Consider the following 22,944-nt stretch of genomic DNA (forward strand, 5'->3'; position numbering starts at 1 on the left):
AGTAGAATTAATTACATGGTAACCTTCCCATGTAACCCTGTTTGTAGTATTAGCTCCTGCTCCAAAGTTATTATACTCTGCATAATACAGCGTGCTTAGTGCAAAATCTCCACTCCATATTTGCCAACCAGCAGGATTTATCAAACTGTCCATGAAGCTTTCCATATAAACAGTTCTTGAGTAATTCTTCCATGGCCTTCCAAGAAAAGTCTGGATTTTGGCATTGCTTGAAGCCAAATCATCAGCTGCTCTTATACTACAATTATGTATAGAAGTTCCTGTGTTTTGGTTCGGGTCGGTTCGGCCTTGTGCAGTGATAGCATTGAATTGTCCAGTCATTGGCAACCGCGGATACAAGTTGCAGTTTTGGAAAACGACAGCTGCGTTTCCAAATATGAAGTCCACTGTACCGTATATGTCGCACTCTCTGTAAAATTGTCTTAGAGAATGCGTATATAATGTGTCTTGATACCCTTCAAAACTACAACTGTAGAATGTGGATAAATCTGCTCCGCTTCGAAGTGCGACCGCCTGATGTTTTTCTGGTCCGGCGGTGTTCCGGATTGTTATGTTGACCGCCACGAAATTTGGTGCCACCACGGCTGCAATATTAGGTTAAAAAACTTTATATTAGAATTTTTAATTAAGGGATTAAAGACCACAAGCAGGTAACTTAATTATAATTAATTAAATTAGTTACCGAATGTTGCAGAGTTAAATGTTGTCCATCCATCAACAACACTGCGATTGCCAGTAATTATGGTTTGATTAATCCCATCACCAACCATCATCAAGTATTTCTTGTTCTTTGGGATTGACACGTACTCCTCATAAATACCGGCAGAGATAAATATCATAAAGTAGCCGTTGGAACCGTCAGTGTTGTTTGGAGCAGAAGCAACTGCATCGCTAATAGAAGTAAAGTCACCAGTTCCATTTTGGCTAACGGTCACAATGTCACTCACCAAAACTGCGCCGTCGTCTTGTGTTTGGAGGAGCTTTCTTCTGCTAACAGATTCGTAAATCGAACGGGTCCTGCTTGACATTTTTAATGGTAATCTTCCATTTTTGAACTTGGCTTGCTGGCTTGTCGGCTGCCATGTGAGACCTTTCTTCTTCCTTGGAACCCAACCTTTGGTGAATAAGGCTAAAGAAACACTATAAAGTTTTGTGTCATTAGACAAAGGAACTGAAAGACCATTTTTTATGCTCCAAGCAGAAGCTGTGGCTTGTAAACCATCTATACAGGTTTGTTGGTTTGTTAAAATGGCACTAAGCAAAGTCTGCACATCATCTGCTTTTAAAGAAGAAAGAGTTTTACTAGTGGTATTAACAGTTTGAAAAGCACTTAACAAGAAATCCATATTTAGACCAGCTAGCAATTTGCAATCTTCAAGAGCACGAATGGCAGGTGTAGTCAAAGAAGATCGACGGGAAAGATACTTATCGACTAATTTCAAGAATTTAAGAGATTGAGATAATGATTTGCGAACAGAAAATCGGCCATAGCCATAGACATTTGAAGTTTGGTTAGGGAGAATGGATTTACAGTAGGAAGGGTCAGGAGTGGACTTGCAGACAGTACCAGGAGAGAGAGTATTGTTTGGAGGAAAATCTGCTAAAGTTGCAGAGCTAAACAAAGCAAGAACAAGAAGAAAGAAGATGAAGGTTGAAGCCATTACAAGCTTGTAGGAATCGCTGGTTTTTGATGAGGAATTCGAGTAAGTGGATTTATAGGGAAGAGGTAAGAGGTATATTTGATTCGTGGTATTATTAATATTATTATTTTAATTAACATTATTCTTTTTTTGGGTAAAATAAATGAACTGGAACTATATATTTTGTGAAGTCAAGTTGGATGTCTTAATGAAAAAACGCGTATTTCTCATGCTTGAGTTTCAAAGATTTTGAGAATCCTAGTTGTTACTGAGATGCCCTTTATTTTATGAGTATTATTCATTGATTTTTTTTTTTTAATCTCTAATCATAAAAAATTCTACAACCAATAGCACAATTATTAATTAACTTGAATTTACAATTTGCATGAGCTCTTATTCCTTTTTCATATAATTTTTAAATTCAATTTTCTTTTAGCGAGTAAACAATCATATTAACTCAAGGAATAAAAATCCACTAAACAACTAAAGATAATTTTTAAATTCAAATTGGTGATAGTATTTAAATAATTTTTTTTTTTCATTTATTGAGTCTTTCAATTGATTGAAAGAATATCATAGACCGTAGATAATTTTTTTACCGATTTATTAAATTAATGAAAATTCGTATGATCACGGTGATAAAACGGTAAAATCTTTATATTTTAGAAATTTCTGATCCTATTAATAAAACCACGATATATTATTATATTTTCATTCCGTATATCTTATTCAAACGAGGCAAAGTGAAAAAGTAGAACATGCATTGTCGTTTTATAGCCTAAAGTTAAAGAACCAATAATTACTCAGTCGGAGATATTTATCAGTATGATAATGTCAATTCGAGGTATTCGAGATGTTTTGTATATTTCTAAATAGAGTCAAATGATAGGGTCCTTAGCTAATTTAATTAAAAATAGTGTAATATAGCTGGCAGGTCCGAGCCTCCTACGGTAAAAACCGACTATAACATGACAAAAATAATACCCAAAGTCAAAATTTTTAAAAAAGAAAAAGGAGCTAAATCCGATTTTTTAGTAATTAATTAAGTCGGTGGGATTAAAATTGATAACCCGTTTTTTGTAGTCATTGTCTAAAAGGGTATAAAGTAAATGAATTAATAATGTAAAGGGCATTTTTTTAATTAGCATCAAACGATGGTGACAGATGACTGACGGGGTTGGTAAAGAAGGATGGGATCCAAGATTTAATTTGTCTTGTTGGCATGGGAAATAAGGGTGTTTTAGTAAAAAATGCGACTAAAATTCACCATTCATTAGAAATTCCCACAACTTTTTAATTAAAATATATTTGCTTTAATACAAAGTCAATATCCAGACGTGGAGATTGGTTTGATGTTCCATTGTAAATACACACGTAAAGATATTATATGTCAAAAGATTGTTACTGATAAATTAATTAATTTTTTCGATTTTATATGTTATTTATAAATTTAATATTCGATCAAACATAATATTTTTAACAGTATTAAGAATTCACTTTAATTTTTCCATATATAATTAATAGGCGTAGCCAATTATACTTATTTTCCTTTTACTGAATATCTTTTTATTGGACGTAATTAGAATTTATCGAGCTTTTATATACGGATGATTATACAGAGAATAAAAATAATACAGTATTCTTAACTCAAGCAATTTGCATAGAATTGACTCCGAAATCTAGAAAGTTCTACCTAAACGTATATTCTCTAAGCTGTATGGCTCAAAAAACAGAGAAAACCAGAGACCTGAAAAATCAGCGCCGTATGCAACAAGGTAAAGAAGAAGAAAAGAGTTGGATCCCTTTTCTGCAACAAGTTGTGTTAAAACAAACTTAAACCCTAGACTTCAATTAACGCGGAAACATGTGCTTTGCAACTGGCGAGAGAGAGAGATGAAGAATTCGTCAACTCCTATAAATTGTCTCAACTTGTGCTAATTTAACCGCAGCAAACCAAACACATGTATGTATCCACAATAATATACGATGTTTCCTTTTCTAAGTACCAATTAATCTTAATTAATTAGTGTTCTGTGATCGTATTTTAGTTCGATCAATAGAATAATTTTATCGACGTCTCCCTATGAAAGTCAAAGTCATACTTCTTTGTTTCTTTCTTTTTTAGGTGTGATTGGAAGTTTGAATTCAAATAATATGGTAGGCCGTTAGATTTGTTTGGTTTTACAACTTTGAAATATAAATTTCGCTGCGTGGTATATAGCCACTCAGTATAAAAAAAAACGCTGAATGGCTTATTTGGTGTAGGTTTAACTGATTCATTGAACAACAGATTTCAATTTTTGAAGGCAGTAATTGAGATTGAAATCAAACTGACTTTAAGATTTTGGTTTCAATTTGGTTATAAAATCTATGGGAGGGACCGAAACTGTACGGTTGTCTTTTTATTTTATCTTTTTTTTTTTTTTTTTTTTTTTTTTTAGTTCTTAATTCAAATCAAAGCATAAAAATAGCTAGATCTAATTTATCGATGGATATTTCTCAATTTAAGCAGTACCTTCAAACTCAATTTCTCTTTTGTCACAAATATTTGTAAAAATAGTATTTTTTTTCAAATACGATAAATATTTAAAAACGGTGAAAGTATATAATTAAATATGCCATCTGAATTAAGTAAGACTTATGGGTCAGATTTGACAATTTCATAACAATTATTTAAGATTGTCCATACCTAAAATATTTTGAAAATAAATAAAAATATCATGTTTATAACTCCACTATATAACTAAAATTATTAATAAACAATTTTTCCAAGTCAATTTCACATTACATGAAAAATAGCCAAAAAAGAATTATTTAAATTGTGAAATTTTGACTTCATTATGCATATGCGGTCTATAATATGACATTAATGGTTGTTTTATGTATTTATAGAAGTGAATAATATACAATTCAACAACGTGTCAATTAAGATCAGACAAGAAACTATTAATTTAAGGTATCTTCTTCCAAGCTAAATTTCCAACTTAAGTCCTAACCCACATTTCATTTTGGGTTTGGGTCATCATTTTTGAGTTGTTTTATAATATAGCATTGAATTATTATCCAGCGTTTGCAGAGCTCTTCTGTAGTAGTAATAAGAGAGGGAGACAGATCGTTGGACAAAGCATGGAGGGACAAATCATTTGGCGGTGCAGCCGTGTAGACCCGAGAGCTCCTAGGTTTATATCTGTTTGTACTTTAACCGGAGTTAGAGAGGGAGCAGTTGACTTGTTCTTTCTAAATTCTCAATCAGGGCCTTGGGTAGGCCCCAAAACCACATCATGCTGCTTCCTTCGGCCCATTCTGTCTGAATTTGATATAGTTGGACCCTGGAAATCCGAAACTCACTTGGGAAAGGGAAACCTTCAGTAAAGAATCTAAAGCTTCTATCCCAAAGGATAATAATAACAAAACTCGAACTGTGAAATTTCACTATTTTGTTTTTGACAGTGCCAAGTAATTTGACAGGACGTTTTTGTAGCGAAACTTGTCATTATCAAAGCACTCCACCGTTCACGCTAAACTACTCATTTGATTAATCCACCTCGCTTTCTTTCTTTCTTTCTTTTTTGATCTTGTTTAATCTGGATTTATTGTGTCAAAAATGAAAGTGTGGCTTCGAACCATTAGTACTACTGCTACTGGTACTGGTGCAGGCATACTTAATGCCTCCTTTCCCTTTGTTGTTGGGACAAATGACCAAAAACACATGCTCTTCATGGCTTCTGATGAGCGACAGATGCTGCGAAACATGGGTTTTCATTATTGCTCTGCCAAAATTAATTTGGCTCCTACGCTCTTCGGCATCTGCACGAGATTTTATGCCCTTCTATAATTTTTTTTTCAAATGTAGTTTTTATCGATGTCGTTTGAATTAAAATTTAACATTTTTTAATTTAATGGAAATAAAGAAAAAATTATATATATATCACCACGCTTAAAAAATATGCATATACGGAAGAAGAGAGATTTCGCCGAAGTGCAGGAAAAAAAAAAAAATTAAGAACGACTGACAAAATCTGTGAAATATGACCCGATAATCTAATAAGAATACACTAATAATCAACTAATAAAAGATTGCATCCGGTTGAAAACGACGAAAGGAATTTGATGTACAAGCTACTAAAGACAAAAATTGCGGCATGTTGTTGCTGTCCAGCCAAGCCAAACCAAACGATCTTCATCGTAGATTAATTAGATTCCGACATGTGCAAGTGCAAAACCAGTAGAGACCACAGCAATCATGCAATTGGGACCTTAACAATTATTGTTTTTATTGGACTCCACTTCAATTATTTGTTGACTTGGCACAATTTTTTCTTATTTAGATTGGATGTTTAACAAGTAAATCGCTAGTTACAGTGTTCTCTAAGCTGCTAATTGGCAGTTCTATCCGTTACCGTTATTAGATTTGATTTATGTAATTATTGCTCTGCACTTAATTAAAATAACCTCAATAGTACACACATATCCCTTGATGTGGAATGCGCATTAACTATGATAAATTGAACTGTAAATTCCGTTCCTGCTGAATTTCAAAAATTTTAAATTAAATCAAAGTAAAGCTTTTGGTCCAGTACTCGCTTTGCGTGCAATTTCCAAACCATAGCAACCACTTTCTCCCAGGACCAAAAGGCCACGAGCTTTCTTTTCATGCTGTCCTTTTAGCTTGTAAGAAACAAAAACAATACCACTATTTCTCCACAAAATTTGCCCTATTTAACTACTAACTCTGTCCTCTATCGTGTCTAACTTCAAATCTCTCTCTCAGACTTTTGCTCAAACACTTTGCAGTTTCAACGATGTATGTTCTTAAAGGAAGAATCAGAAAGTTGTTCTTCCTCTTGCCCATTTCAGCTCTTGTCTTAATCCTGCTAATTACAAATACATTACTTCTCAAAAACACCTCAAAACCACATTTACATGTCAATAAACATATCCAAATCGCTCATTCAGCCTGTGAAGGCACACTATACCCTCAACTTTGCGTTTCAACTCTCTCAACTCTTCCAGATCTCACTTCCAAGTCTATCCCGCAATTCATATCCGCAACCATAAACCAGACATTGTATGAGGTTAGTCTCTCCTCCTCCAATTGCAGCGGGATTAGAAATAAGTTTCGTAATCTAGACAAACTTGAAAGAGTAGCACTCAATGACTGTCTAGAGCTATTCAGCGAAACTATGGATGAACTTAAAGTAGCACTTAATGATTTATACTCAAGGAAATCAGCTTCCCAGCATTACCACGAATTGCAAACTCTGTTAAGCGCCGCCATGACGAACCAGTACACTTGCCTTGATGGGTTTGCTTATAGCGAAGGAAATGTGAGGAAAGTAATCAAGAGTAATCTTTATAACATATCTCATCATGTGAGTAACTCTCTAGTTATGCTAAAGAAAATCCCAGGCGTTAACATATCAAATAAGTCCGAGGTTTTTACCGGGCATGGCGACATCAAACACGGATTCCCGTCATGGCTGTCATCAAAAGATCGTAAACTGTTGCAGGCTCCTTTAAATGCAACAACATTTAATCTAATAGTTGCTAAAGATGGTTCTGGTAACTTCACTACTGTTAGTGAGGCAGTGGCCGCAGCTCCAAACTCTAGCAATGCAAGGTTAGCTATATACTTCATAATATAATTTATCATTTCCGGCCATCTATCGTATATATTAGAACATTTCATTATAATGTGTCTTTATCATATTAGGTTCGTGATATATATAAAGGCCGGAGCTTATTTTGAGAACGTGGATGTGCATAAGAAGAAGAACATGCTTATGTTCATCGGAGATGGGATTGGAAAGACAGTGATCAAAGCTAACAGGAGTGTTGTTGACGGATGGACTACTTTCCGGTCAGCAACTGTCGGTGAGTTCAATATTACCATTACTACTTGAGCTACTATAGATTTTTTTGTAGCCATTATTTTCTATATTTGATTTAATAATTTTTTTTGGGAGAATATGTTTTGGCACTTTCATGGTCTCGTGACATTAGACAGTAGACGATTCAGAAAGGGAACGTACCTCCTAGGAATTAGAACCGTGGACTAGTGACGTTACGGGCTACCGGTTGTTGGGCCCATTACATTTGCTTAAGTTGAGAACTTACTGATTGTATGACATTATTTCTGTAATTTTTAACTTTTAGCTTAATTAATTTTAAATCAAAAATTTTCTCTCTTTCAACATCATCTTTATAAGAAATTTGGAGGCTACATTTTTTATTTTACTTGTTCTGACTTGTTGTGCCGATAGAAATTTTAAAGGTTATAGCAAGTCTAGAAAAGACAGCTCACTGAGATTTAGGGTTTGTTAAGAAGTTTCATCTATTGTTCACTTAAATCAAGGCCCTTAACACTGGGAGAAGTTTATTAAACAGCTTTCCCGATGTGTGTCGGTGGTCATAGATAAGCACCCGCGATGCCTCGAATCCTCCTCACCGTGTTTTTTTGGATCATTGAAAAGCGTAATCCAATGATCTTGTCGGATAAAAGACTTGAGTCTTTTTCAACTTTTTTTCTTTTCTTTTTTTTTTCAATAAAAAATCTAATCAAATCATTTAAATAAATAATTATGGTTTAATTATCACTTGCAGCGGTAGTGGGTAACGGGTTCATAGCAAAAGGTATAACCTTTGAGAACTCAGCTGGCCCAAGCATGCACCAAGCAGTAGCCCTAAGGAGCGGTTCAGATCTCTCTGCTTTCTACCAATGCAGCTTCGTTGGCTATCAAGACACTCTCTATGTCCATTCGCTTCGTCAATTTTATCGCGAATGCGACGTCTATGGAACCATTGATTTCATTTTTGGCAATGCGGCTGTCGTTTTCCAAAACTGCAACTTATACGCCCGTCAACCAAACGAAAATCAGAAAAACATTGTCACTGCCCAAGGCAGAGAAGACCCTAACCAGAATACAGGAATTTCTATCCTGAACTGTAAGGTCGCTGCTGCAGCTGATTTAATCCCTGTAAAATCGTCGTTCAAGACGTACCTGGGCCGTCCATGGAAGGAATATTCTAGGACGGTTTATATTACATCATATATTGATGATTTGATTGATCCTGCTGGTTGGTTGGAATGGAATGGGGATTTTGCTTTGAAAACACTTTACTATGGAGAGTATATGAACAGAGGTCCTGGATCGAATACCAGTGGCAGAGTGACGTGGCCTGGTTATAGAGTCATCAACAACTCAGCTGAAGCTAGTCAGTTTGCAGTGGAGCCATTTATACAAGGAAGTGAATGGTTGAATGCTACTGGCGTTCCTTTCTCTCTTGGTTTGAATTGATCAATTAATTAATTACCATTGTTAATGGATTGATTATTGCTTATTAGAAATGTTTTGATTCCCTTTTGAACTTAAATTGTTGGCGATAAAAATTCTAATGATGAGGGAGCATTTATCTTTTCTTTTAATTGTTGAAATGCATATGATAAGATTTGGATTAGAGATTCATATGGCCCAGCATATTCATGAAACGGTCCCTAATTATAATTATGCAAAACTTTTTCGAGTTTAAATGAAAATATGAAATTCCAATTATTATACATCGTTCCAATTTGTTTGCCAGGTTTTACAAAACATGCATATTAAGGATTTAATCAATAAAAGTTATTTTACCTTTTTTTACCCTTAATAACTTATTAAGATACTAAAAATTCTTCATTCAATGAATAATTATAAATGTTATTATGGGAAAAATAATTGTTTAAATATTTAAATTTAAAAATTTTACAAATATTTTGAAACATTCAAAAATAGAATGACAAACAAATAAAATGGGAGTCAGGGAGTATTAAATATGAAGTACCCATGACGTGGATTAATTTCCCTTAATTAATTAATTATATGAAAGCAGTAAAGTTCAGAAGAGTTGCTTGTGAAAGAATGGGTTCTTCTGATTGGGCTTTATATGATAATAATAATTGTGGACTACGATTCATTTCATAAGCCCACTATTAATCAATGGAGGGTCCTGGGTTAGACATTAGCATGGGCCGAGCTGCTGCACGTTTGATGTACAGCCTTGTTCGGACTCAGCGTGAAAACCTGAAAACTTCCTGTCCAAAGCAGATAAAACTTTTTTTTTTTTTTGTTTGGGTGAGAAAAACAAATCAGCGATTAAAAAAATAAAATATATAATTAGGGCTTAGGTCCTAAGAGAGGGAAATGGTCCCAAAAGCCCAGATGAGAAATGATCAGTCCAACAATAATAATTAGGAATTCCTGCAACAAAAACCGCAAATCACGGGATGTATATAAACTATAAAATGATGATACTGCTGCGACCACATGCATCCTTCCTCTGCATAAACATTGTAACCCCTCAGAGGAGTGAATATGTGCAGTTTTGTTGGAGGAAGCTTTGTCCGTGATTAAAGATTTCAATCTTTTGCAGATTTTTCTTTTTCGTCTTTTTGACTCGTTTATTTACATTATTTGTCTTGATAAAATAAATGTAAGCATTGAAGAGGTTGCCACGAGAATATCAAAGCATGGAGAATTAATTAATTTGACGATTAGGCTTTTTTTTATTGATTATATTTTCATTTTGTCTGAATTTGACATTATTAATCTCTATGAGATAATTGATTTTAATGTTAAACGTTCTATGTCTTGATGAAATAAAAAAATTACTATAGCAACTGTGGAGTTATGAGCCAATGAGAAAAGAATGAAAAAACGGTGTCAGCTTTTGATTTGAAACTGCAAAATAAATGTCATTTACAGATGAGAGAAGCACAAAGAAAGAAGAAGAACATGAATGCATGCTTTTGCATGTGGCTTCATACCAGAGGAGCACATGATGATATGAGTACTGAGCAATTAACATGCTCTTCAGTCAAATCTGGCCCCATGCCCTTTTTCCATGTACTCTTCAATTTTTAATTCTCTTTTTCTTTTTTTTTACAAAAAAAAAAAAAAACCTTTATCCAAATCCAAATTATTTATCCATTTCAATAATGCATGTATCCCTGACCTTTGGCCACCTTTGTTTATTGCTTCTTTTCATTCTTTTGCTGCGCTGTATGCTTCAAATTCATTATAACTAAACTCCTTGCTTCAAGCAACATGGATTGGGTCCTCTTTGCTCCTCTTTATTAGTTCATTAGCAGCAACTATATCCATATATATTTAGCTTTTTGGATCAATACACAGCCTAATAATGCTGTGCTGTGCAGCATATGCAATGCCAAAAGCTCCAATCATTCAAAATACATACTATCGAAAAAGAAAATGCTCTCCTCACATGCATTTAAACCACTTATCATATACTATAGATCTTTCATAATTTTCCAATTATTATATTTTTGTATTGACACAAATTAAAATTCATAATTACTTTGTAACCCATTTAATTTATTAAATTACACGAGTTTTTTACCTTTATAAATCTATCGTATGTATGATATAGATTTCTGAGTGGATAACATAATGAATTTAAATTAAATTGCATTCAAAAACTTACAAATATTAGTTACATTTTTTATTACAATAACTCTAATATTATATTGAACTTTTATTTGATCTACATCACATTATTATTACTGGATTAATTCAAGGACCGCAAAGAACATGCAGGAACAAAATTATATGAACAGTAAGCAATTGGTTTTGCATATGGGAAGCAGTTGGTTTTATCTTCATTGGGGGATGACTACCAAAAGTTCTTCGCCTTTTCCTCTCTCTTGATTCAACTTCCTCCATCTTCATCTGCATGGGTTATCACTGACTCTTTTGTGACTCACTAAACTTACTAAAAATTCCTTAGATTTTTCTTATCAATCCCATGTTTGTGTTTGTCACCTTTCTCCGACAGAAATTCTGTGTTCAAGCATTCATCAACTTCATCGCATGTTTATGCTCATTGCCTTTTGTCTGACAGTTAAATCTGTTTTTTATAATAACTCAGCTCAAGTTGTGGGCAAGTGTAGTTGTTTTAAGCTTTGTTCCAAGGTAGTGGGAAAACAGTTAAGAATTACTGATTTTAGTGCATAATATCACATGTTAGTCACTTGTTTTAGTTAAACTAGTACTATTATAGTAATTAATTGATCTGAAGATTGAAGAATCTCATTTAATCCTAGCTCATTGTCAACAGTGAGCTTAGAGCCGTCCGATCAATTCTAAGATCAGCACCATTTATTGAGCTTGATGCTTAGCAGACGCAGAATAAATATGCTTCTCTCGTGCAGGCATAACATGATCATTGTCACATCTTTTTCATTGAACTATAGAAGTAACTTCAACTGGTTCCATACTAGACTGCCATTGACGCCGATAATGCCATAATTGTTAACCGAGCAGCAGTTACTGAATCAAAATTTCCAAGTGACTATCTTTCTTTGGTCATTAATGCCCTCATTGTCCTTGATTTGGGGGAAATTGGCATTACATAATTTCAGAAGGGTACTCAAAGTAAAAACCTACAAATTTACCCAATTACATGTGGGAGTTTCAATAGGTGATAACTCTTGACGTGGAGAGATCTCGAATTCGAAACCTTTTACTCTCGTCACATTGTGCAGCGGGTTTGAAGCTGGAAAAGCCTTATCATTCTGGCTAAGCCTCATTTACCTTGTATGATAAATTTGACGCATAAATGTTTGAGTTTGCAATTCTCTTTGTAGCTACGAGACAATTTCAGTATAGTTAACTTTTTCTATTTAAATTTGTAATTTGACAATGATTTATATTTCACCGATCATATTCATTGGTAGCCGCAGCTATTAATTACGATGGCGACAAACATACCATTGGTGAATTAATTAAAAGTAAAAAATAAAATCCACTAATTAAGGCTAAAAATAAATGTAAACAGAGGATTAAATTTGTTTTAACTAATGATGAGTAGTAGACGTTAACAGAAGAAAGCAATCAGCTTTTGCTTTATAAATACAGAGAAAGGAAGGTCTCTGTTCTCGCACTGCGGCTTGCAGGTTGGTTGGTTGTTGGTTGGTTTGGGTTGTTTTTACTTTGGGAAGACCAAAATGGCTTTCTTCTTCTCTCTTTCCCATTTCACACTGCTTCTTCTTCTCCTCCTCTCTTCTTCTTTGTTTCTCTGCCATGGCTTCCCTGTCCACCAGCACAACCCACTTCACCACCGCCACCACCCTCGTTTTGCCAGTCACAATTACAGAGACGCCCTCACCAAATCAATCCTCTTTTTTGAGGGCCAGAGGTCAGGCAGGCTCCCTTCAAACCAGAGGATGACTTGGAGGAGAAACTCTGGTCTTTCAGATGGCTCAGCCATGCATGTATATACATTGACTTGAAATCTCTCCTTTTTAATGTTTCTTTTCCTTTTTCTTTCTGGTTTAGTTGATTTGGTTTGGAAATGAAAATGCAGGTGGATTTGGTGGGTGGATACTATGATGCAGGGGACAATGTGAAGTTTGGTTTCCCAATGGCTTTCACTACTACAATGCTTTCATGGAGTGTGATTGAATTTGGTGGGCTTATGAAAGGAGAGTTGCAGAATGCTAAAGAAGCCATTCGTTGGGCTACTGATTACCTTCTCAAAGCTACTGCACATCCAGACACCATTTACGTTCAGGTTTGCGTTCTTAACTTTTGGATTTCTAGAGAATGAAGTTGTATGTCTCTGTTTTTCTGTTTCCTGAATAGGTTAAAGAAACGTCTTTCTTTTATCTTTTCAATCTTATGATTTTTGTTGCAGGTTGGAGATGCTAACAAGGACCATGCTTGTTGGGAAAGACCAGAAGACATGGATACCCCGAGAAGTGTCTTCAAAATAGACAGGAATTCTCCTGGTTCTGAAGTTGCTGCTGAAACTGCTGCAGCTCTTGCTGCTGCTTCTCTGGTGTTTAAGAAAGATGACCCAACTTACTCAAAGCTCCTGATCAGGAGGGCAATCAGGGTACTAAACTCTAGTCTAACTCTATTATTTTGAATTTAAAGTACTAATTGCTGTTTCAATCTTTTTGTAGGTGTTCCAATTTGCAGATAAGTACAGAGGAGCATACAGCAATGGACTAAAGAAATATGTTTGTCCTTTCTATTGTTCCTATTCTGGTTATGAGGTGAAGCTTACTAACTACCAATATTATCACTAAGCATTGCTTAATTTCATGAGATATGGGGTTTAATAAGCTTATTCTTGAATGTTATCTTAATAAATTGCAGGATGAACTATTATGGGGAGCCGCTTGGTTGCACAGGGCTACTAAGAACCCAGCTTACCTTAACTACATTCAAGTTAATGGACAAACTCTTGGAGCTGCAGAATTTGACAACACCTTTGGCTGGGACAACAAACATGTCGGAGCAAGAATTCTTCTCTCCAAGGTAAATTTTTTCAACAATTTTTCACTGTTTATATTTGTTCAAATGGTTTCTTGATGGTTAATTAATAGCGCAAGGCATGCTCTTTTTTATTTCAGGCATTTCTTGTTCAAAAAGTGCAGTCTCTCCATGACTATAAAGACCATGCAGATAATTTTATCTGTTCTCTAATTCCAGGGGCCCCATTCTCTTCAGCCCAATACACTCCAGGTCCCTCTCATTGTCTCTAAACTCTATTTTCTACCCTCTGTTTCAAATTTGTTGATTCTTTTTAACGGCTAGTTTTCGGTTTTCTTTGGTAATAATAATCAGGTGGGCTTCTGTTCAAGATGAGTGACAGTAACATGCAATATGTGACTTCTACTTCATTTTTGCTCTTAACCTATTCCAAGTACTTGATCTCTGCTCGTAAGGTTGTTAACTGCGGTGGAACTGTTGTTACTCCAAATAGGTTAAGAAACATTGCCAAGAAACAGGTACAAGAAATCAAACAAACCCTAATTAATAAAAAATAGTATGCTTTTAGTACAAAATTTCTTAATATTTATCATTTTTGTTGTTTTGAACTGTTGAATTTTGTTATTAGGTGGACTACCTGCTAGGTGACAACCCCTTGAAAATGTCCTACATGGTGGGATATGGTCCGAGATACCCACAGAGAATACACCACAGGGGATCATCTTTACCGTCGATTGCAGTACACCCAGCTAAGATCCAATGCTCAGCAGGATTCAGTGTGATGAACTCACAATCCCCAAATCCGAACATTCTTGTGGGTGCAGTAATAGGTGGACCAGACCAGCATGATAGGTTCCCAGATGAAAGATCAGACTATGAGCAGTCAGAGCCAGCCACTTATATTAATGCACCATTAGTAGGAGCATTGGCTTATCTTGCTCACTCATTTGGCCAGCTCTAAGTTCCCAACTCAATGGATTAGGCGTTGGGTTTCTCTCTCAATTTTTAGTTTTTTTTTTTTTTTTTTGTTTGTTTAGCTGGATGTGAGCCCCAATGGTTATATGGTTGGGGACCTAAGGCTGGAGCCCTCCGAACCATGAAGATGAGGCACATTGGTCAAAAGAAGTAGATTATTACCCTTGTTCATGTTTTGAATTTCACATTATTGTTAATTAACAGCCTTTAACCTATGGTGTGAGTGCAAGTGTCGTGCCAATTACGGCGTTTATGTATGTAAAGTATGATATGGCTAGTTGAAGCTTTTCACTGTGTTATTCCGTTTTGAAACTTGTGATATATCCATTAGAGAGTTTGTTGAAGATAAAAATAAAAAAATGAAAAAGTGAATTATATCCACTGTTGCATGCTACTGCCAAATCAAACTCCATTTTCGTTTTTACTTTATCTTAAACATCACCCATCCTAATTCACAAATAAAAATTTAAAAATAATAAGTCAGTTTATCTATTTAAATTATTAGATAAAATTGCAGCTTGTTTTTCTACCTAAAAATTTCTAGCTTTTTCAGCAAAATACAGATATTGAAATTACTCACCACTCTAATTAATAACTTACTGGTAGCTTTTATCATGAAATTGATAGGAAAAATATTTTATTAGAGTTTTTTTAGTTGACAAAATAATAAAATAAAAATATTTAATAACTCGATCGTTCACTCTAAATAATAGTTTGTAACAGTAACAAAAGTAATTAAAAAAGCGTTAATAATAAAAAATAAAAATAAAAATCTCGTTCAAAATTACAATTATATTCAAGCTTGTCAAAATATATATTATCGTTCGTAAACTTTCAAAGATTCATCGTAACTCTATATCCGTTCGATCATAATTATTATGTTTCATTTTTTTTTTCTCCCCTCTCTCTCTAACTCGGGATAAAGAAGGGCTGGACTACTGAACCAAGAAGAGAGTTAATAGGAAATAGGATGTCTTTATCCCAGAAACCAACAACTAAACTACAAAGAAACTACAAGGAAACGAATTTAAATAGGATGTCTTTATCGGGCAGTGTCAGTGGATAATGTCATAAATGAATATTTTACCGTTGGTGTGGAGAACGAGTAATTGACCGTTGGAAGAGAACGAGGAGTCAGGGGAACTTAAGGAGATCAAGAAAGAAATTTTATAGAAAGAGAGACACGTGATTGTTGTAGGTTTGCGACTGAGGCTCCTCTCTGGTCAAAAAAGCTGACTTGGTATTTTCAAACTTTTCAGTCGTGTCAGTAACTGTGACTTCGGCTTGGTTTGCTTTAACTTTGACAAGGGTCTGTATAAAGAAGGCTCCAGAGTCCCAATTCCAGACTGGACATTAGGGCATGAACCCTACCACCCAGATCACGCCCACCATTACTAGATCACAAAAACATTCTAATTTCAATAATTTATGTTAGACAATGTATAAATATAGACCTTCGTTCATTCCCATCGTTATAATATGGTGACAGCTTTTATTTCTCATATTAGCTTTTAAATTTATGCACTTCAAACAAGAAAGCTCATTGCAGATAACATGGACAATGTACCTGTTGCATAGCACAATAGCATGTTACACCTTATATAAGAAAGCTCAAGTTGCTCTCCAACTTGAATAAAGCAGCTAAATTTAGTTATGAAAGCAAGGATGCGTTATTTTCCTCCAAAGGTTCTGCTTTGCTTGAGAAAGCTTCATGCATAGATTTTCGTGTATAGATGACAGGCACAACAATGGACATTTATTTACGTACTACTGCCATTGAGTGTGAAGTTGCTGCCTCTGGTTCATACTTCATAGGATAAACAGTTGGATCAGCGATTCTGCAGCTTAATGTTGGTCATCAATTGCCAAAGGAACGGTTTTTGTCTGAAACAAAAAACATTTAAGGCTTCTGAAAAAACATTCAAACAGTACAAAAAATTTATACAGTATCATCAGATGTCACTGTTTGAGTGTGTACACACTTGTGCAGGAACAATATTATCTTAATATCAATCAGTTGCCGATTAGTTTCAGCCACAGATTTCATGTCACAATGTAGAAGGAAACACTAGCTAATAGCACAGCATTGAAAATTATAAATAGCATCAGGTCAAGTACTCACCAAATCTCGGAACTTCAGAATGTAGAACATCTCAAGATATCTTCGGGTCTCAAGCCTGTCAAGCTTGGAAACATACTTCCAGAAACTATAAACCCCAGCCAATGTCAATAGCCTCTCAGAATAAATCTTCCACGTGTACCTATTCAAAGATATGAGTGAGCCTCACAAAACCAGTAGAAGATAAATCTCAAGTTATTATATAGATTGCTAACCTTTCATAAATCCTCTGCAGCCCTCCATCAGAGATTTTATTCCAATGGATTGGATCTTCCTTGCACTTCTGAAAGAAATCTGCCAAAAGTGCAGCAGCCTGATCAGGGTGATATGGATCAATGTGGAATCCCGATATACCATGCTCAATAATCTCGGCAGGACCACCATGGCAAGTGGCGAATGTTGGGAGGCCACAAGTCATGGCCTCCACAACAGTCAGCCCAAAAGCTTCATAAAATGCAGGCTGCACAGAGAAAGGAAAAACAAGAAGAATTAAGGGCATCAAGTGCTTTACAAATCTTCGGTGCAATAGCAAATTACAATAAAATCATATACCTGCACAAAAACTCCTTTTGTGTCAGCTATGTAACGATAGAGTTCACCATTACGTGCTCGATTCGTTTGGGCTGTTATCCATCGAAATTGCCCATCCAAGTTGTACTTTTTCACAAGTTCATGCATCTTCTCAATTTCAGCAATTTCTTCCCTGTCTTTGGACTTGTTCACATCAATGTAACCAGCTACCACAACAAGGTTCGCCAGCTCCCTCAGTTTGGTATTCTTACCATACATCTCTACCAACCCAGTCATGTTTTTTACCCGATCCAGCCTAGCCATCGAAAAAATTAACGGCTTTGACTTATCTTTCAGTGTACCTCTGCAAAGATATAAAGGAAATATCAGATTGATAAACTGTATCCTAGAGATTTGATGTCTTATTCCAGATTTCCAACCATATTCTTAGATATGGTGCTTGAAACTTGAATCGGCAACTCAAATTCTTACAATTAGAAACAATATTGTAATATCAATCATAATGGTTATTTGCTTGCTAATATGTATCATAAACGTTAATCTATGGGGTATTCAAACTATAGAATAAATAAGAGACTCACATCCACTCATCAGTCTGCCCAGGATCATACAACATCTTCTCTATGGAACCATGTAGGGCTGTAAGCCTTTTTTGCTTTTCAGAATATGGGAAGTAGATGGACATATCTGCCCCAGGAGAGACAATATTGAACTTGGGATCAAAGACATCAATTCCATGAACAACTCGATATAATCCGGGGAGAGTGAAAGCAGTGTGACTTTCATACTGACCAACAGTATTCTTCCTGTGGAAAGAGCATGCAAGTTAAGCAGTTGATATAAAAAGCATTACTTAATCAGGCATCTACCAAATTGATCAAGTTGCATGAGCAATTTCATCAAGTTTAATTTCCAAATGCATCAGAATGTATATTCTCACAAGGAAGGCAGACCTTATGTTAAATTAGTACCACAGTCTTGCACGAGACAGCATAATAATCACTAATCCAAGGGGGCCCTATTAATGGATTACAACCATACTGAATCGAGAGTACAAAAATGAAATGCCTTCCTCGGATTCTGTAACTTTCAAGTGCATCTAAAAATATTATAGTATATTACCACAAATGTTGGTTGACCAAAGGCTCAGAGTAAAATTTCAAATGCAATAATAAGATCAAGTTAACATCAGAGACCTCCAATATAACCCTGAACCCCTAGCACAGCAAACAGATAACAACATAAAAATCATACAGCATATGGAACCCCATGACTGTCATCCATAAAGTGCAAGTTATCAGAACATCACTTCATGGCACATTCTTCCTACTTCCACTTTTATTCTTTTGCCATTCTTTTAAAGATAGTCAATAGGTCACAAACTACAGCTTCGATTCCTTTGGTTTTTCTAGCATTATTTTCACATCGAAAAACTAAAACTCCAAAGATTTTATAATAAAATCAGATCTATAATAGTCATCATGCCTGATCTTAAAAAAATTTTACAACACCTACAAATTAAAAGAGGAGAGCAAACTTACGTTCCTGCAATTTCTTGGTAAGTACTAGTGATTATAAAATCTGCATTGTTCATGGCTAATATGTCAGCAGTGAATTGACAAGAGAAGTGATATTTATCATCAAATTTTTTCCAATATATATCTGAATCTGGATATTTTGTTTTCTCCAAGGCATGCGCGATGGTACACTGCACAGCCAAAAGTTTAAAAAGTAAATCTTCCCTGAACCTGAAACTTGCATAGGAACAATATCAATAACTAGCCCTAACCTGTGTAACACCCATTTTATAGGCCAATAAAGATGCAACAAGATTCCCATCACTGTAGTTCCCTATTATAAAATCAGGAACGGCCTGTAACTCGGCTACAATTTCACTTGCCACATCCTGAAAGGTTTGAAGCAAAAGTTTCAGCGTGAAAAAGGAAAATCAATAAATACAAAATAATGTTAACTTTATATTTAACCTAAATTCATGATACAGAGCTAAAACAAACAATAAAGGCTTGAGTTAATGGTGTAATGATACAAGACTTTTAAGGAGTGAGTAGCATGACAAAGATAAAGGAACACCAGCAGCCAGTAGTAGCAGGTCTTTCAAGAGGTGAGAATAGTTAAATTTTTATCATGTTCCCATTTAGTCCCCACAATATATTTTGGTAACATATGTAGTGATTATCATGGTAATTATAAGAGAACTGTTCTACGTGGACAGAAAGGCATAAGAGGCAGCGACACAACTATCATAGATACTACTGATGGAGAACCTCTCTTACCTTGAAAAATTTGTAGAAACTTATGGTTTAGCTGATAAGAATAGCAAGATCTATAGTATCTAGTGTGAATTATTGACTGCCCTGTCCCATTGCTTTGGCCAACCGTAAGTACCATCAAGAGCAGGTTTATTCATTCCTATATTCTTAAAAAAAGAGTTTGTAGATGCTGATAGATGTAAAAGAACAGTAAAAATTATTGCTATTACAGTCATTATTTTTCAACAGAAGTTCCAAAGCTATTGCTTGTACACATGATCCAACCCGTACAATTAGTATGCATCGACAGTAATAATTAGACATCCAAACATGAACTTATGTCCTACCTCAGCAAAGTTCTCCAGATAAGGCCACACATCAAATCTTGAGATCCATTTTCGAAGAATTCCTTTCTCTGATCTGAAAGGAACTCTCAGAATATGCGTGTATTCTGTTCCACTGACTCTTTCCAACCTCTGGTTGCATGAAGTTCCTTTTGCATCAGGTATTAATCTGGTCACCTTGAAGAATGAATGAAAAATGCATTTTAGAGAGAAGCAATCAACATTGATCAAAATTTTGAAAATTGAAGAAACTGACTTAAGAGAAGAATAAATATACTCACAATAAGTATCCTAGGCTTGAAATCCAGGCCTTGTTTCTGTATTCTAAGAAGCATTTCACTCTCTAGGGCACGTACTTGATCTAGTATATAAACAACCTGCAAATTAATTAGAAAATATTTATTAAAAAGAAGTGTTAAAAGACCACTGCAGGCCAAAGAGGTTGTTAACAAAAATATCCTTGTTTAGTGTTTACAGTATTCTGCTAGTATTTTGGGTCACAAGAAATGAAATTGAAAAGCACCTGCCCACCAGTGTCAGGCAAACCTAGAACATTTGCTTGCCCAAAGTATCCATGTGGAGACAAAATAACAACATTAAACACCATCGGTATTCTCCCAAGGAAGGTTTCTAAAGTTGACGGATCAGGAGCTTGCAAGATGTCCAAGAGAAGATGCATTGTCTCCAGTACACGCGCTGCAGTATTGCCCCAACCTCTCTCAAAACCCAATCCTTGTAATCTAAAAATCAAATTAAAAGTGAAAAACATGAAACACAAAAGAATATTGTTCTGTAACCGTACCACATTTTTAACCTTCAAGAGACCAAAAGTTTTATGCAAAGAAACTTACGCATACTCAAACTCAGAATATGGTGCATCAGGTGGAAGCTTAGAAATATATTCTTCTGCCTTAACAAGGGCAGATTGAAGTCTTGATATGCTCTGTATCCTATCATTCAACATCAAGGGCTGCAAAAAATCCAATTCAATCATTCAACCCCAAATACCATTTCAATCATCTCTCTTCCAAATATGCAAAATCATGCCCTTTCAGTGGCAAAAAGATAAAAAATCTAAATTTGCAGTTGTAGTCAAGGCTTCATAAATTCATGTCTAACAAGATTGAATTGAATCTTTACAAATGAAAACACTCCAAAAAGTTAGTTGCCTTCACGAAAACTTACATGCCCTTTATATTTATGTGCTCGAAGGAAATTATTTAAAGGCTCCAGACAGTCCTTGTTCCTAAACATGATTGAAGAGAGATGGCGATTGAGGAATTGAACACCATTGCCAATCGATGAAGACCGGTTGGGGCGAGGAACATCAGCATTGAATGGCTCAAAATCAAGTTCAAGTACATAGGGATCATTGGACCTAAAGAAACATTTGGTAAGTAACAAAAAGTAATCTATATAAAGAATCAAAAGGTTAAAGGCTGCTATACATATTAGTGGATGATGAGAAAAATTTCAAGGAAGAGCGGAGTTGCTTACGGCCCGTCTACAAGTTCTTCTTTGAAGCGAAGATATTCAGAAACACTCAATTGCTCCACACTAAGTTGAAAGACATTGACGCGGACATATTCCCAGACACCAGGCCTTGGACGAATGGCTATTGCCACAAAAGGAGGGACAACTATAGCTTCCTATCACCAACATACCAGTAAGACCAAAATCAAGATATGATATAATTTGCAAAAAACATAAAGGCCATATTTGTTGGGTTCAGCACACAAAATCATAGAAAAGCACCAGATTTAAGTGGTAAAATCCAAAAGTGCTAAGTGCATTTTTTCTTCAGTAAAACAAAATAAAAAAGTAATTAAAACAAGTTCTGCCCTTTTTGGGCATATAACTATAACCTTGGCAGGATAATAAAATATAAAAAGCTATTCTGCCATGCTTTTGTTAATTCAAATAAATAAATAAATACAGGATTATGAACACATACACAATTGAGGGAATGTAACATCATAAATTATCCTGTAAACAATGCAGGGTCATATTTAAAACATAACCATTCGTTGCAAAAAGTTTAGCGATCTGATTCTCAATTTCTCACGAAGTAAAGAAAAAAAAAAAAAAAAAAAAAAGCTTCTTTTCTTCTTTTACCCTTCTTTTCCCGCCAATCGCAAGCATCCAGCTTATACCTATGATTATCGATTGATCATGATTTTTTGTATATTTACAAAGAACGTTAAATTAAAACTCACTTGAGCAGATTTAAGTGCTTCGCCAAAGGGACCATCTCTTAGCCCCAGCCTTGTTCCGTCCTCGCCCACAACACTATCCAGTTCATCGATCAAAGTGTGTGGCTGCAAAATTCCTTTCCCTTGATCCACATACCTTCAAATCCCAAAATAACTATCACTGATAAATAAAAACTCCTACTCTACTTCTACTTAAATTCACTTCCATCCCACAACTAATACACTGAATAGATAGCAGTTCAATAATAATGCTAAAAAAGAAAATCTGTCTTCTCAAGAACCAAACAGGGGAAAAAAAGGAACAGAGTAAGAAACCTGCAGAGAAGAGAAACAAGTTCATTTCGGTGAGCAGAGAGAGTATCTTCTACGCGCTCTCTCATGCTAGGGATTCGGCCTAACTTGGGATTAGCCATGATCAAATTTCAACAACAAAAAAAATAATAAGAAGAAAAAGAAAAAAAACTGTTATTTGCTTTGCAAGTGAACTTTCTGGTGTTTGCAAATGATAAAGAAAGAAGGGAAATTGGTGATGACCTGTTGGAAGAAAGAAGAAAGTGGC

At 35.2% G+C, this 22,944-nt stretch overlaps 4 protein-coding genes across 4 annotated transcripts; 2 read left to right on the forward strand and 2 right to left on the reverse strand.

Moving 5' to 3' along the window:
• On the reverse strand, window positions 1-1,870 carry ATPMEPCRB (Plant invertase/pectin methylesterase inhibitor superfamily; the record flags this gene model as incomplete). The annotated part of the gene is made up of 2 exons (XM_012227420.4): window positions 701-1,870; window positions 1-602 (listed from the first exon to the last, which is right to left on the reverse strand). Coding segments are annotated over exons 1-2 (1,581 nt in total), but the record flags the coding sequence as incomplete, so codon positions are not given.
• A 4,367-nt stretch (window positions 1,871-6,237) lies between these two features.
• LOC105642558 (pectinesterase) lies at window positions 6,238-9,084 on the forward strand. Its single transcript, XM_012227421.4, has 3 exons — window positions 6,238-7,278; window positions 7,372-7,532; window positions 8,262-9,084. Exons 1-3 carry the CDS (start codon window positions 6,461-6,463, stop codon window positions 8,954-8,956), a joined length of 1,674 nt encoding a protein of 557 aa, XP_012082811.1. The 5' UTR covers window positions 6,238-6,460; the 3' UTR covers window positions 8,957-9,084.
• A 3,492-nt stretch (window positions 9,085-12,576) lies between these two features.
• On the forward strand, window positions 12,577-15,207 carry GH9B13 (glycosyl hydrolase 9B13). The gene is made up of 8 exons (XM_012227422.4): window positions 12,577-12,927; window positions 13,020-13,226; window positions 13,350-13,550; window positions 13,621-13,713; window positions 13,817-13,978; window positions 14,074-14,185; window positions 14,288-14,451; window positions 14,562-15,207. The coding sequence occupies exons 1-8, from the start codon at window positions 12,661-12,663 to the stop codon at window positions 14,892-14,894; spliced, it is 1,539 nt and encodes a 512-aa protein (XP_012082812.1). The 5' UTR covers window positions 12,577-12,660; the 3' UTR covers window positions 14,895-15,207.
• Window positions 15,208-16,377: 1,170 nt separating this feature from the next.
• Window positions 16,378-22,934, reverse strand: SUS3 (sucrose synthase 3). The gene is made up of 15 exons (XM_012227423.4): window positions 22,701-22,934; window positions 22,389-22,521; window positions 21,670-21,821; window positions 21,358-21,550; window positions 21,024-21,142; window positions 20,696-20,912; window positions 20,454-20,549; window positions 20,176-20,349; window positions 19,348-19,464; window positions 19,100-19,266; window positions 18,140-18,364; window positions 17,580-17,901; window positions 17,243-17,487; window positions 17,031-17,169; window positions 16,378-16,792 (listed from the first exon to the last, which is right to left on the reverse strand). The coding sequence occupies exons 1-15, from the start codon at window positions 22,796-22,798 to the stop codon at window positions 16,754-16,756; spliced, it is 2,436 nt and encodes an 811-aa protein (XP_012082813.1). The 5' UTR covers window positions 22,799-22,934; the 3' UTR covers window positions 16,378-16,753.
• Window positions 22,935-22,944: the final 10 nt, after the last annotated feature.

The sequence above is a fragment of the Jatropha curcas genome, chromosome 5 (assembly GCF_041381405.1).
Source record: "Jatropha curcas cultivar XTBG-Jc1 chromosome 5, XTBG_Jcur_1.0, whole genome shotgun sequence".
Taxonomy (NCBI): Eukaryota; Viridiplantae; Streptophyta; class Magnoliopsida; order Malpighiales; family Euphorbiaceae; genus Jatropha; species Jatropha curcas.